Source organism: Neoarius graeffei, chromosome 19 (genome assembly GCF_027579695.1).
Source record: "Neoarius graeffei isolate fNeoGra1 chromosome 19, fNeoGra1.pri, whole genome shotgun sequence".
Classification (NCBI taxonomy): Eukaryota; Metazoa; Chordata; class Actinopteri; order Siluriformes; family Ariidae; genus Neoarius; species Neoarius graeffei.
The window spans coordinates 30,794,382-30,811,043 of record NC_083587.1 but is presented as its reverse complement, the minus strand read 5'-3'; the positions used below and the strand labels follow the sequence as shown (position 1 = coordinate 30,811,043).

Genomic DNA, 16,662 nt, shown 5'->3' with positions numbered 1-16,662 from the left:
CTTATAGCCAACTTGGTGCTACACGCCTCGTCGGCGATCAGCTCATGTATGACTCGATTTCATGGAATAACTGTTAAATGTAGTTTTTGCAATATTGCGCCTGTTTAAACTTTGTTGCTTGGTACAATCCCAACAATGTTCGATCCTTCTTAAACATGAATGTTTCAGCAACTTACCATTGTACATTCCCGCCACTTACACTGAAACTTGCATTCTGCTGTTTCAATCCCACAATACTCACGTAAACTTTACACTGTAAACTCTGCTGAGTGAAACACTGATCAAAATCATTGTAAATGGTTTGGATTTGCCTTATATTCATTAATGTCTTTGTGGTGAAGAAGTTCAGTCACTGACTTTATTTGCAAATGAAGTAACACATCTTTATAAAGCTGTGCTCATGAATATCGTCACTCACCCAGGTTTCACAATCATTTCTCCCAACAAAAGTAATTCATCCATCAATTACTATTCAGAAACTGCTCTTTATATTAAGTCGATACATTTTGGGGGAAAAAAAATACAACAATGATCGCGATAAAACAATTTGATGAAATACTGTAGGAAGCACAAATCACACATAGGAACACAAAAAAACAGCATTCTTCATCAGTTCCCTTTGAACACTACGAGATCCTTGGCATGTTTGTTTGACCTGCATGTTGGATACGTGACAAAATATTTGTTAAGGCATGTGCCGATATTGCATTTTTCAATCATAATAATTGAATGACTGAATGATTTTCAAGATAAAGGCAGAGCTACAGTTCTGCCTGCCATCATTTTCTCAAATTGCATTAACAGAACTATATGATTGCCTTCAAATTAGTCTAAAACTTTATGCTGACTCCATAGGCAGCCTGTACGGTACCTGAATGGAGCACACGTTTAGTCTTTAGTATGATAGTTTGTCTCCATGGTCGGAGAAATGAATTCGCTGAAAATATCTTGCTATGTTATATAACTGATTATCGGCGCATGCCTAATACAAATGTGCATTTGCAGTGGTATAAAATGTTCATTTGTTGTTGCAGAGATTTGGGAAATCATATGAATGTGCTCATCAAGGAACCTGAGCAAAAGGTGCAGTCTTGTTTCTACGCAAATAATCAGAGGTAACGAAATCAAATACTAAATTCAGCCATTTACAATTGTTTATCCATAGCTGCCAGTGAAGATGCATTATTATTATTATTATTATTATTATTATTGGCTTAATTATTGTTCGTCCTGAACAGGGTAAACACAAATTGAGATGATGGGTTTGAGCCATCTGGTCTTGGATTTGACTAATAAACTGGATAATAATGTAAAAGTGAATTTAAAAGTATGATCAACTAAAAAGTTTACTTCAGTTCGATAAAGATGGATCGTATGCTTTTGATGACAAAATGCACCACGCTCATTCCTATTCTACAAGAAACCATTTTGTAGGTTGTGACCTATTTAGGCAGGAGCAAGGAACATATCGTATTCACACACAATGTCATCCAACACCTATAAGGGAAGCCCCTTTTTGGTTAAATCGCATTTCAGTACGAAATCTACATTTTAAATAAAAGCTTTTCGTCAACCTCTGATTGAATCCATGTTATTACATTTGGACTACGACTACATCAACAAAACTGACTTCATGTTAAAACTGTTAATGTTATAGTCATGTTGTCTGTTGTCGCCCAAATGAGGATGGGTTCCCTTTTGAGTCTGGTTCCTCTCGAGGTTTCTTCCTCATGTCGTCTGAGGGAGTTTTTCCTTGCCACCGTCGCCACAGGCTTGCTCATTGGGGATAAAATTGGCTCGTGTTTAAAGTCATTCAAATTCTGTAAAGCTGCTTTGCGACAATGTTTATTGTTAGTAAGCGCTATACAAATAAACTTGACTTGACTGCGATTGAATTAGCCTGCTCTGTTCATCAAAATGAAAGCACCAACATCAATTTCAAAATTGTTTTTTCATGTGAAATTAGAGAAGAGATTTTACACAATCACATTAAGTACATTAAAATATAAAGCTGAGCATCACTGAGACCTGTTTTAATTAGAGCAGACTGATATACCGTACTGTTCAAAAGTCTTGGCACCCTATTTTTTTTCATACAGACTTTGTTATAGATTTCTATTTTATAACTTCTACATTATCGAGTCAGTACAAAAGCATTTTAGAGTCCAAATGTTCATTTTTCAGCACAAGATTAAATGTTACAGGAAAAAAAAAGTTTGTATCCGAGCAGCATATTACATAAGAGCCCACTTTTCAGATTAATAAAGAAACCATAATGAAGGCTGCTGGGTTTTGGTGCAAAATGAAGAAGCGAGTGTGACGGTCAAAGAGTCCAGAAGAACTGTGGCTGGTTCTGTAAGATGCTCAGTAAAACCTACAGCTCATTTCCTTATCAAACTGCACTCACTGTACCTGAAACTACTATTGTTTTTTAGCAAAGTGTCGTCTCACACCAAATATTGACTTTGTTTCATTTATTATGGCTTACTGCTGTTTATAGTATTTGTTTAATGTTGAAAGATTTCCTTATTTCTGAGCTATTTTTGGTCTACAGCCTTTCTTTACATGTGCCTAAGACTTTTACACAGTACTGTATCTCTTAATGCATTAATCAATCCTCTTGCCCCTGCACTGCTATGCATAATGTGATATGAATGCCAATTAAATAATTAAGCACAGATGTCTAAGCCTGGTTAATATTCTGACAATATTCTAAGCATTTCCAGATCCTTGAGCTTATTTTGACTTTATCACCATCACCGACACTTACAGGTGGAAGAATCCACCCTGAACGGCACCCATGTTCATTTTTATAAGCAACATCATGTTCAGTGATGTCTGAAATTTATTTTGGAATAAAATTCTGAGTTTATTTATTTATTTTAAATGTCTTTGACTGGTCTATTTTCACTTTGGCTAAGTTTCATACATCACCCACAATGCTGTTTGACTACCTGCTGACAGTGGTAGTATCATCTCTACCTAAAGAAAGCGATGCAGCAGTGCTTTAGTCCTTTAGTCTGTCCAGCTCTCTCACTTCCTCATGTGTACACTCTGCTCAAATGGATCATCTTCCAAAACTTCACTTTTCATGCTATTACTACTGTCAGTGTCGTCGTGCTTATCACATCCTAGATTGCTAACTAACTGAGCTGATTCTGCTTCATTTTTAAACGTCACGTGTTCATTTTTTGGGGTGCAAACAGCAAATCCTGACTGTTATCCCTTATAGTTGAGATCAGGGTTGTTGTTTTTTTTTTTTGGGGGGGGGGGTCCTATTAAACACCATTGTAACTGCACTATTAATGAACAAACATGATGAAAATACAACATCAATCAAATAATTTGCACCAGAATTGCTAGAGTTTCAGGGTGGACTTTTCCTTTAATGGACTAAACTATCTGAAATGTTAGTTATGTATGTTATAACAGCAGCGTAAATCAAAACTATTCATTTCAAGCACTCAGAAGGGAAGTAGTGACTATTGTTCATCACACATTTTTAACTGGAATTCTTCTGTCAGGTTCCCCAAAAAAACAGATCCAAAATCAAAGTGTACCTTTATAATGAATCTGAGCAACAACAAATTGACCAATATGAGATAAACTAATGCTTTTGATACAAAACAAACCTAACGGATCACTTGAACTCCACAAAATGTCTGTAAACCATTTAACATCAACTTGATCCAAAAGTGCAATTTGACTACTGTATCCCAGTTCAGTAGTGCTTTTCCTGCAAGTAATCTTTCATTTTGTTTGGTAAAGGTAGTTTCTGAATCAGGTCAATCCGTGTGTATTGTCGAATAACGAATCGGCACAAGTACTGCAGCGAACGCACTTGCATGAAACGAGATACGGGATTGGTTAATCGAACCGGGTACGTCGCAGACCCTGGCTGGCGCGATCTGGAGTAACAAAACGCGCCGTTTTCAGAGTCCTTAATGGAGTGTTCGATGAGGTCAACGATGGATGTGTGACCTTCGACATCAGGCTGTTCGTAAAAGCTGAACCTTCCGTTCGAGTGTTCGATCCGGGTGTGAAGAGTCTTGCCTTGTGATCGAAAGCTCAAACTGAGAAGATAACGGTCGTCTGAGCTATCGCGCACCAAAAAAGAACCATCCGGAAGGTCGACGAGTTTGTCCTCAGCTTCCCATCGCGTTATAGGTCCCCAGTACCAACCCTGTTTCGCCAATTTCTTCAACTCTTCTGTAAGGCTTGTGACAACCATTGGTCCACTGCTTTGTACTGAATCGTATACCCTGCTGACACCCGGAGCAAAGTTTGGGTCGAAATTGAGATGATGCCTCACTCTTTCGGCAACGTGTGAATCGGCACCACCAAACCCAGAATAGGTTCTTGGAATTTCACCAGCAGAAACAGGAGAAAGCGAAGGTGAAAGTGAAGGAGCCTCGGATCCTGAATTTTGAAGGCCTATTCCCGGAGTACCGAGTACAATCCCGTTCATGGATTGATCCATGAGAATATCCGATGTTAAAAGATCATGGTCAACGTGGCCTTGATCCACATTCAATGATTCGTCATTGACTTGTTCCATCACCTCGATTGGTGAGGTGCCATCCAAGCACAACGAGTGGGATGATTCGGGGTACATTCCCTCATCTAAAGGCATTGTGTACTGGATGTAGTCCTGAGGTGTCAGTCCAATAACTACAGGCACGTGCTCTTCCATGTTTAAATGCAAGTCACTGTTTGGAGGCTCTAAATTCTTCATAGATCCGCTTCGATCATCAAAAAGTCCCTCCATTTGGATGTCATGGAATTCTTTTCTGACACCGTTAAAGGACGGACTGGAGCTAGGTGTGTGAACCGTGGCTTTTACCTTCACCTCCATCTTAATGCAGGCTTCCTCAGGGTCAACGGCTCTTATGGGCCAAGGGGAAGGGCTGTAGTGATGACTCCGCAGGGAAGCTGATCTTAAAGGGCGCTGGGCTTTGGCTTCATTAAAGCTTATGGGGACTGAAGAGGACGAGAAAGTATCGTCATCATCTCCCAAGCCCACGGAGGCTGACCCTCCTTTACTTTTAGGTTTCTGTTTGGAAGAAAGTCTCCTTTTTAAGGTCCCCATAAGGCTTTCACTCTTGGATCGGTTCTTGTGGGCCCTCGCGTCCTCACCATGGAGGTCACAAGCTAGGTCTTTGGCATAACAACTCCCAAAAAGAGAGTCGTCTTTTGTGAACTCGGGGGCCAATGACGGCTTCTGGAGCATCACAAAATCTCCATCCTCTTTGCCCTTGATGTTGAACGACTTTCGGAACGTCTTAAGGCTAAACGTCTTCTTCATCCTGATGTTTCCACGGCATGGGAGGTGATAGCCAACAGTTACTATCCTTCCATGTGACTGGGAAATGCTAATCACAACATAGCTCACCTCGTCATCTGTGGGGAGGAAAAAAAGAAACATCTTGTTAAATGTGTTCTATGCACTGAGAAAACCTATCCTATCTAAATTACTATCTCTAGCCTAACCACTTAATAAGGGGTTAGCACAGTGACTTATTTGCATTAAAAAACTTTATTTAGTTTAGTCGTGAAGATGATGTGTCATGTAAGTTAAGGGGCATACACACAGGAACAGACTAGCAGCTATGTGGCAATGAAAGAACAGGGAATATCAGTGAAGTTTGGTGACTTGCAGCGATGACTGCAGGGTTCGGCATTAGCTTTTTAATCCACTCGTCCAGTTGGACAAGCAGCAAGATTTTTCACTTGTCCTGACCATAACCTTTTTATTAAAATGTATTTACTAGTTCAATGAAAGGAAAGTGATTATCAAAAATCAGGTATTGTTATGATAATCATTATGCTTTAATGATTTATAATTTTTCAATAAAACTCAAACTTTAACTGTAACAATAAACAAAAACTTTCCAAAGCCTCATTATGGCGCGTGTTGTTAAAACCCAGGAGCTGACCTGCAGTTTTAAGAGTTAGACTCACCCAAATTCAAAGCTTCTTGAGGAAATAAAGTTAAATCTTGATTAATCCAGTAAAACCTGATGTATAAATTAATTTAAAGAAATGAAACTGGAGTAAACAGGGCTCGACATTAACGGTTGTCCACTTGCCCGGGACAAGTGATCCTTTATGTCGGACAAGTTCATCGTCTCAGTTACTTGTCCGATCGGACAAGTGCCAAAATACGCCGATATTCGGGTTACATATCAAATTTATCAGTTTATTCACATGATTTCCGAAGCATCTCACTCGACATTTTGTTTTGATGAATCGCCGGATGTTTCTCTTCGGAAAGAGCGATGTGCGCATGCGCAATATTCCGCTTGCGAAACCGGCCAATACCGCTTCGTGTATTTGAGCTGAAAAGTAAACGGTCATTTACCAGACCCTCCAGGATTTCACGATGTTGCGATCTGCAATTTCAATGCAAATTCAACCAATCCCCGCAAATTCAGGGCGGTGTTGCAATTATATCCAGGGGCGGTCCTGGGGGCGGTCCGACCGGGCAGCCGCCCAGGGCGGCATCGTGGGGGGGGCACGAGCGCGGGCGCGAAAAAAAAAACGGTCCCAAAAAAAAAAAGTCCCCCAAAAAAAACCCCGAAAAAAAAAAAAACAAGACGGGGGGGGGGGGGGGGGGGGGGACCATTTTGGATGGGGAAGCCCAATACCAAAGTTGCGCAGGTGACGTCATCAGTGTGTATGTGTGAGCCTAACTTGTCATAGCCCCATAATATGCACAATCCCGCCAGCGGAACGTTGTACTAGTCATCAAAAAGACTTTACTACCATACTACACTACTATGACATTACACAGAGTCTTAAGTAATACATTACGACTTGATCATTGCCATTCTGGTAACAGCAAATTTATAATGGGCCGTGTCCGCGACGTACAACACACGACGAGAAATGTTTAAATGACCATGTAAAGCTGTTAACATTCTGTTGGCTAATACAGAGCCCAATGCGGGGGGGCGGCACGAGTGCGGGCGCCAAAAAAAAAAACGGTCCCCCCCAAAAAAAAACGGTCCCCAAAGAAAAAAAAAAGGTCCCCCAAAAAAAAACCCCCGAAAAAAAAAACAAGACGGGCGGGGGGGGGCGCCGGCAGGGGGTTTCGCCCGGGGAGTAAATCAGTCTAGGATCGCCACTGATTATATCCAATCACCGCAACTTTCCCGCAAATTTTCCAATCGTTGGCGTTGTCTTGAGGTGACGTCGACAAACTACGTTCCGCCTTACTTCCGTGTATACGTTCAAGAGAAGCAGCATGCGCGAGTCAGTGTTTATGTAGGCTTAAATTCTGTTACTGAAAGTGTGTTATGTTTACAGTGAAGGACTGTGTGCACTTTATTTTTTACTTAATACAAGAAATTAATGGATGCCAACATTTTTGCCAAAATGGTATTTTATTTTCCATTGCTTAGGCAGCTTCAGCATCATACTGTGAGATTCTGTTCAAATTGTTTTTTTTTTCTTCTATGAAGCCTGAGCCATTTATTTTATTAGTTTATAATTATTGTTTAATTTAGTCTTCAGGAGAGACTGCCTGCACACAGTACTAGTATTAATAGTTTTTTTTTTCTTACATGAAAGCTGAGGCATTTATATTATATTTTAAGGTAACTTCATGTTGTGCTGTGAGGTTCTGTGCACTTTAACTTTTGAACCAACAGGAGCATTTGGATAAGTAAAGCCTATTTTTCTGCATTTTTGTAGTCCTGGTAATCTTTTATATTGGTAAAGTTGTTTATAGGACCATTTCTCAGTGTCTTTGTTTTTTTAATCAATAGTTTTTCAGTAATAACTTAATATTTAATATATCACTCAATTTTAATCACAAAAAGAGAAAATCGCGACAATTTCTCGCAACTTTCACTTCCTCCCGCAATGTAATCGCAACAAAAACCTAAAAAACACCGCAACTTTCATTGCAACCATTAAATACCATACAGGAGCCACACTGAATAATTAGACAACAACAATTAATCAGTGGAGGATATATATTCAAAGTTAATAATTAAAAAATGAAAATATATATCCCCTCCTAGAACTGCCACCTTATTGTGGTGGAGGGGTTTGTGTGCTTGAATGATCCTAGGAGCTATGTTGTCGGGGGCATTATGCCCCTGTTAGGGTTTCCCAAGGCAGACAGGTCCTAGGTGACAGGCCAGACCAAGAGCAGTTCACCAAAAAACCCCCTATGGAGGAAAAATCCAGGACCGTGACGTCGCCCGGTAGGACGCAGCCGGGGCCCCACCCTGGAGCCAGGCCCGGGGTTGGGGCTCGTATGCGAGCGCTTGGTGGCCGGGCCTTTGCCCATGGGGCCCGGCCGGGCTCAGCCCGAAGAGGTGACGTGGGCCCGACCTCCTGTGGGTTCACCACCCACAGAGGTAGCAGTAGGGGTTTGGTGCAGTGTGGATTGGGTGGCAGTCGAAGGCAGGGGCCTCGACGACCTGATCCCCGGACACAGCGGCTGGCTGTTGGGACATGGAATGTCACTTCGCTGGGGGGGGAAGGAGCCTGAGCTTGTGCGGGAGGTTGAGAGGTACCGGCTAGAGATAGTCGGGCTCACCTCCACGCACAGCTTGGGCTCTGGAACCCAGCTCCTTGAGAGGGGCTGGACTTTCCACTTCTCTGGAGTCGCCCGTGGTGAGCGGCGGCGGGCTGGTGTGGGCTTCCTTATAGCTCCCCAGCTCAGCCGCCATGTGTTGGAGTTTACCCCAGTGAACGAGAGGGTCGCCTCTCTGCGCCTTCGGATTGGGGAGAGGGCTCTTGCTGTTGTTTGTGCCTACGGGCCAAATAGCAGTATAGAGTATCCAGCCTTCTTGGAGTCCCTGGGAGAGGTACTGAGGGGTGCTCAGACTGGGGACTCCATTGTGCTACTGGGGGACTTCAATGCTCACGTGGGCGATGACAGTGACACCTGGAGGGGCGTGGTTGGGAGGAACGGCCTCCCCGATCTGAACCCGAGTGGTGTTTTGTTATTGGACTTCTGTGCTAGTCACAGTTTGTCCATAACGAACACCATGTTCGAGCATAGGGGTGTCCATAAGTGCACGTGGCACCAGGACACCTTAGGTCGGAGGTCGATGATCGACTTTGTAGTCGTGTCATCTGATCTCCGACCCTATGTCTTGGACACTCGGGTGAAGAGAGGGGCTGAGTTGTCAACTGATCACCACCTGGTGGTGAGTTGGATCCGCTGGCGGAGGAGGAAGCTGGACAGACCTGGCAGGCCCAAACGTATGGTGAGGGTCTGCTGGGAACGTCTGGCCGAGCACTCTGTTGGGGAGGTCTTTAACTCCCACCTCCGGGAGAGCTTTTCCCAGCTTCCGAGGGAGGCGGGGGACATTGAGTCTGAGTGGACCATGTTCTCTACCTCCATTGTGGATGCAGCTGTTCGGAGCTGTGGCCGCAAGGTCTCCGGTGCCTGTCGTGGCGGCAATCCCCGAACCCGGTGGTGGACACCGGAAGTAAGGGATGCCGTCAAGCTGAAGAAGGAGTCCTATCGGGCCATGTTGACCTCCAGGACTCCTGAGGCAGCCGACGGGTATCGGCAGGCCAGGCGTGCTGCAGCTCGGGCAGTTGCGGAGGCAAAAACTCGGAACTGGGAGGAGTTTGGGGAGGCCATGGAGAAGGACTATCGGTCGGCCTCGAAGAAATTCTGGCAAACCGTCCGGCGCCTCAGGAGGGGGAAGCAGTACTCTGCCAACACTGTTTACAGTGCGGGTGGGGAGCTGTTGACCTCGACTGGGGACATTGTCGGGCGGTGGAAGGAATACTTTGAGGATCTCCTCAATCCCACCGTCATGTCTTCCACTGAGGAGACTGAGGCTGATGACTCAGAGGTGGACTCGTCCATTACCCAAGCCGAAGTCACTGAGGTGGTTTGCAAGCTCCTCGGTGGCAAGGCACCGGGGGTGGATGAGATCCGCCCTGAGTATCTCAAGTCTCTGGATGTTGTGGGGCTGTCTTGGTTGACACGCCTCTGCAACATTGCGTGGCGGTCGGGGACAGTGCCTCTGGAGTGGCAGACTGGGGTGGTGGTCCCTCTTTTTAAGAAAGGGGACCGGAGAGTGTGCTCCAATTATAGGGGAATCACACTTCTCAGCCTCCCAGGGAAAGTTTACTCCAGGGTACTGGAGAGGAGAATTCGACCAATAGTCGAACCTCGGATCCAGGAGGAACAATGCGGTTTTCGTCCTGGTCGCGGAACACTGGACCAGCTCTATACCCTTTATAGGGTGCTCGAGGGTTCATGGGAGTTTGCCCAACCAGTCCACATGTGCTTTGTGGATCTGGAGAAGGCATTCGACCGTGTCCCCCGTGGTATTCTGTGGGGGGTGCTTCGGGAGTATGGGGTTCGGGGCTCTTTGCTAAGGGCTGTCCAGTCCCTGTACGAACGGAGCAGGAGTCTGGTTCGCATTGCCGGCAGTAAGTCAGACCTGTTCCCAGTGCATGTTGGACTCCGTCAGGGCTGCCCTTTGTCACCGGTTCTGTTCATAATTTTTATGGACAGAATTTCTAGGCGCAGCCAGGGGCCGGAAGGAATCCTGTTTGGGAACCACAGGATTTCATCTCTGCTTTTTGCGGATGATGTTGTCCTGTTGGCTTCTTCAAACCAGGACCTTCAGCATGCACTGGGGCGGTTTGCAGTCGAGTGTGAAGCGGCTGGGATGAGAATCAGCACCTCCAAGTCCGAGGCCATGGTTCTCGACCGGAAAAGGGTGGCTTGCCCTCTCCAGGTTGGTGGAGAAGTCCTGCCTCAAGTGGAGGAGTTTAAGTATCTCGGGATCTTGTTCACGAGTGAGGGAAGGATGGAGCGTGAGATCGACAGGCGGATCGGTGCAGCCTCCGCAGTGATGCGGTCGCTTTACCGGTCCGTCGTGGTGAAGAAGGAGCTGAGCCAAAAGGCGAAGCTCTCAATTTACCGGTCGATCTACGTTCCGACTCTCACCTATGGTCATGAGCTTTGGGTAATGACAGAAAGAACAAGATCGCGGATACAAGCGGCTGAAATGAGTTTCCTTCGCAGGGTGGCTGGGCGCTCCCTTAGAGATAGGGTGAGAAGCACAGTCACTCGGGAGGAGCTCGGAGTAGAGCCGCTGCTCCTTCACATCGAGAGGAACCAGCTGAGGTGGCTCGGGCATCTTTTTCGGATGCCTCCTGGACGCCTCCCTGGGGAGGTGTTCCAGGCATGTCCCCCCGGGAGGAGGCCCCGGGGAAGACCCAGGACACGCTGGAGGGACTATGTCTCTCGGCTGGCCTGGGAACGCCTCGGTGTTCTTCCCGAGGAGCTGGCCGAGGTGTCTGGGGAAAGGGAAGTTTGGGCTTCCATGCTTAGACTGCTGCCTCCGCGACCCGGTCCTGGATAAGCGGAAGAAGACGAGACGAGAGAAAATATATATAATTTTAATTTTCTGGTTTTCAATTTCCCATAAATAAATTAATGATTGATGGAGTCCAATTTTTTTCTGCAGTGAATAGATTTTTGTGTTAAAGTAATTCTGGTGAAATTAGTTTATTACAAATAGTTTGTGTTTTTTTCCTCAAATTTTTCTTTGGACAAGTCAACTTCACATTTGGACAAGTACATTTCCTTTCAACTTGCCCGACAGGACAAGTGGTTTCAGAAAGTTAATGTAGAGCCCTGGTAAAAAAGAAAATAAGCTGCACATGATGAGGGGGACAGAATCACGCTGTGAATGAAAACAAACCGTAAGTGAGTTCGGCACTGTGGTAAAATTCCCGCAAAATATTTTACCACATTTGTGATGGTTAATGTGGACCACAAAAGAAAAATACAATGACTGTCCGAAAGAAATGAAGATTCACCACAGATATTTATTTTACTGAGGTAGTCGATCGCCATTTCTCCAATTTTGGTGAATTTAGAGTCTATTAATCTATAATTAGATATTACAACGTGGTTATTTTTACACACACATGCATCTGCTGCACTCCGCTTCCCTGGAATTTCGAAAACAATAACACGGCCGGATCACTGAGGGGAAGTAGTTTTGTTGGAACTTTGTTAATGCAACTTTGGAATAATTACTATAAAAATGGTGAGTTTCAACAAATATTCAACTTGTCCTGTCAGACAGGCAGATGCAGGTTTGACCTGTCCGGACCAAACATTTGGTTTTCCCGGACAGTCGGTCTATCGTTAACGTCGAGCCCTGTGACAGGCAAAATAACCGTTGGTGATGCAAAGTGGGCGGGTACCAAGTTAAACAAATCTCAACTTTGAAGCGAAGCAATTGAGATGATTCCACTGGGAGCGAAGGATAGCGCTGACTAACAGATGACACCAACACTGAGTTATAAATAAACATACAAGAGGGACACCTAAGAGGCAACCAGAGCTTGGAATGTCTGCCAGCGCCCAAGGGTTAACTGCCAAGTGATGGACGACGAGTGAATCGCTTTATACGTGAACAGCCTTTTACCTGATTCATGATTATCTGGTTCTTAATCCTACTAACTGTATGGATTTCCCAGTGAGTGAAAACTTACGGTATTAAGAAAATACTAAAAGAACTTAAGGCATCTATTATAGATGTTCTGTATAATGCTTTATGGGGTTTTTTTTGCTCATGAACATTAAATCTTAACCCTTCAAGGCACACACAGACATCTTTCCTGGGAATCGACTCTTTTTCTGTTGCAGCTCCAGGACGTATCCGGTGGTTTAGCCCCATCTTCAAGGGTTTTAGCCCCATGTTTAAATGTGAATAAAGTTGATCAAACACATGTCTATGATTGATCACTCTAGATTAAAAAAAAGTTTGAACGTGAAGTTTTTAACTGGATTTTTCATGGTTGGCCGGTAATAATTTGGCACAATGTCGAATTCTCATCTTTAGTATCATTTGACGTGAATAATTACCAGGAATAATTCGGAGAGCTTTTGAATTCCTCTTGTCTTTAGCATGTTCAATCGTGTCACACATTAGATGTTAAACAAACACAAGCAATACTCCTTCATCCAAAGTACGATGAAAAGCCAGACTGAAGCTTGAAGATTTTGTTGCGGACCATATTAATTAACTTCGACATGAAATCAACATAACAGAATCGAAACCACTCGTATTTCACAGCAAATCACAAAAACATGAGTTTCACTTCTCCTACTTGTGATAATTTTGGCTTTTGCTGATTACAGAAGGCAAAGTTATGATCAAACTTAGTTCAATTCAATGATGGGGCTAAAACACTGTAAACCTTCCAGGATTATTGAGCACCCTCCTTATTATTATTATTATTATTATTATTATAAAGCCTTCTCCCATGATAGACATATTTAAAACCAATTTTTTAAAAGCATATACGCAGAGCCATGGCCTCACTTTTGTTTATAAATGCCTTGAGACCTCAAGAATGGCACAGGAATAGTTTTAAGCGGTAACAATAAATCTAATATAGTAATTTTTATGATTAAAGTGATTCATATAGGTAGTGGTCTGAGTGAATGACCTTGACGTCCGTAACGTCACAGCAGGAAGTCTATCGGTCTCATTGCCATTTCCGCTATACTAAAACACAGAGCTGACTGCAACTCCGATCCTCCATTTTGAGCTAATTTATCGCCATGCTACGTAGATGTGTTGCTGGCGGGTGCAGCAATATGACAGAAGGTGGATTTACGTTGCATTCATGGCCCAAGAATGTTCAAACTGCAAAGATTTGGACGCGTTTTGCGAGAAGTTCATGGGCACATTGGGTGCCTATGAAGTGGTCTCTCCTCTGCTCTGCACATTTTACTGAAGACTCGTACGAGACCTGTACGAGGATCTGTTGAGAAGCGTTGGCTATAAGCCCATACTGAAAGAGGGTGCAGTACTAACAATTAAAGAAAAAGAAAACAAGAAAAGGAAAGTTTTTATTTAATTTTTTTTAAAGGAAAGCGGGTTCAGTTGCACCAGTCCTCCTGGAATGAGCCGAGGGTTGTTGGTAAAACCCGGGACGGAACGGGACGCGACATATCACTCGGGCAGTGACCTTCGCGCGGTTGTTGCTAAAACCGGTGACGTCCCGTTCCGTCCTGGGTTTTAGTAATTGCCTGAGCCGAGCAGTAACGGCGGAGTACTCCGTATGAGGAGAAAGAGTGGAGCAGCCGTCTTATTTCTGCGCTGGATATTGCTGCCATCTCTCCCTTACATGGAAGAAACGAATGAACGGAGAACTGAATGAACAACTGAAAGTCAGATTGTTTCAAAACAATCAGCCGCAAGATCGGCCTTCAAGAAGCAAGAACACAGACGGGTAAGCTCCGACTCTCATTTGGATAAAAAAACCAACAAAAACAACACGTTGTTTACCTGCATTTAGATTAATACATGTAACTTGTATTGTGTGTTTAAGTTACCGGTATAAGATTATTTAATTTGCTTCAGAATGTGATTGTCTCAGTTCATCTGATTATTTAATTAGCCTTTTACATTTTATCAGTGAAAATGCATGCATGTACATGTATGTTGCATAAGTTATAACACCTATCCTGTTTTAATGAGAGTCAACCCACAATCAGTGAAGTCAAATCAGTCTTAGTTGAGCAAGTCGGTCACGGTATTTCTTACTTTCACCATAAATTTTTATTTATATGGCTTTGGTCTATAGCTGTAAAAGGTCTCGGCCTTAAAACCGGTTCCTGCTGTGACGTCACGCACTCAGGGCTGGCTGGCTCAGCGGGGCGGCTCGAACGCCAACTTTGCGGTCGATTTTAACTCTCAAAAATATATATTTTTTAAAATTCCCATTTATGCAACATACAAGAGTCAAGGATGGAGATACCATCCACTCAGAAATGTATTTAAAAATAAAGGTTCTGTGTATCTGCTTTAAACTTTTTTTTTTTGTAATTTGTATTTTAATTCATTGATTAATTCCAATGACTGTGCAGCACTTTGGTCAATACTTGATACTTTAAATATGTTATATAAATAAAGGTTACATGAATTCACTACTGTACACACAGTCGTGTATTTTTGCACAGCTCTTTCTTGCCTTTTTTTATCTTATTCTCGTTTACTGTTGTAAAAATTTTCAAGTAACGTGACAACTGCAATCTACTGTAAATACATGGCGCTACTTCAGGCTAAATGTTGTGCCTGCTAGTTAGCCGCCTAGCGTACCTTATGACTAAATCTTTTGCTAAAATTTACTGCACAAAACGGTCAATAAACACTTAAACTTTCAGAACTGCAACTAAATTATTCATTCGAGGATCTGAATATCTTTTTATGATCAAAATGCTTTCATGCTGCTCAGCTAAACAACCTTTAATTTGCGTTAGCTTGAAGCTATATATAGGCCTAACTAGGCTAAACTATGCTAAGCTAACTTCACTCACACCAGGCCTGGACATTCATTCCGCACTGAAGCTAAACTTATTCAGCTAAACAGCTAACGCGTTGTTTTGACACCACAGTGTATTAAATATTAATTGCAGCGTAATTACTGTTACTAATTTAACGTAAGTGCTAACAAGCAGAAGCTAACGAAGCTAGCTAACACTAACAAAGCCAAAATGTACAGATAACTAACTTGGTTAAACTACAAACAAACATAAAATAAACAAATACATAAACTTAGCACTTACTTCTCGGGTCTTCAGAGTAAAATCCAGATTTCTTGTATTTTCTTTGACGAATTTTAAACGACTTTAGTCAGGCAGACAGGAATGCTGTGTTAGCTAAAACGCTAACTTCTATGCTATCTCGCTAACTTAGCTAACTAGCTAATATGTATAAAACTGTTTATTATACAGCGCTTTCAGTGAGGACTGGTATGTTAGCGGGTAATGCGTGTGAACCAGACGTTATAACGCTTCTCTCTTCCTTTATAACGTTTATATGAACAGGTAATTATTTAGCCAGGCTAAGTTGAAGTAAAGTCTCTGCCGTTTCTTCCTTTCTCGGTGGCTTTGCTGTTTTTCTCCTTCCTCTCTGGGTTGCCAGATTGATTCATGTACCAACCTTTTCACTGAGAAAAATCCGCTTTTATTAACAAGGTCTCACGATACACTTCGATTCGATTCACGATACTGGCTTTACGATTCGATTCGATTCGATTTTCAGTATATTTGAGCAAAATTTGAATATAGTCAAATTATGACTGAAAAGACTCCTTTTTATTTCTGAATTCATAAACAATACACAGCAATGTGCGTTTTTGTGTGTATAAATACATCTCATCTCATCCCATTATCTGTAGCCGCTTTATCCTGTTCTACAGGGTCGCAGGCAAGCTGGAGCCTATCCCAGCTGACTACGGGTGAAAGGCGGGGTACACCCTGGACAAGTCGCCAGGTCATCACAGGGCTGACACATAGACACAGACAACCATTCACACTCACACCTACGGTCAATTTAGAGTCACCAGTTAACCTAACCTGCATGTCTTTGGACTGTGGGGGAAACCGGAGCACCCGGAGGAAACCCACGCGGACACGGGGAGAACATGCAAACTCCACACAGAAAGGCCCTCGCCGGCCACAGGGCTCGAACCCGGACCTTCTTGCTGTGAGGCGACAGCGCTAACCGCTACACCACCGTGCCGCCCTGTATAAATATATAAAAAATACATTTTAAAAAATGGCTATGAACGGAGGTTTAATATTGGAAACAAAATGTACTACAGGTTCACCATATCATTCTAAATAAATATGTTCCACTGATT

At 43.2% G+C, this 16,662-nt stretch overlaps 1 protein-coding gene across 1 annotated transcript; it reads right to left on the bottom strand.

Annotated features, from left to right (window-relative positions):
* Positions 1-344: 344 nt before the first annotated feature.
* Positions 345-15,923, bottom strand: LOC132867199 (suppressor of cytokine signaling 6). Its single transcript, XM_060899990.1, has 2 exons — positions 15,584-15,923; positions 345-5,400 (listed from the first exon to the last, which is right to left on the bottom strand). The coding sequence occupies exon 2, from the start codon at positions 5,303-5,305 to the stop codon at positions 3,722-3,724; it is 1,584 nt and encodes a 527-aa protein (XP_060755973.1). The 5' UTR covers positions 5,306-5,400; positions 15,584-15,923; the 3' UTR covers positions 345-3,721.
* Between the last annotated feature and the right edge of the window lie 739 nt (positions 15,924-16,662).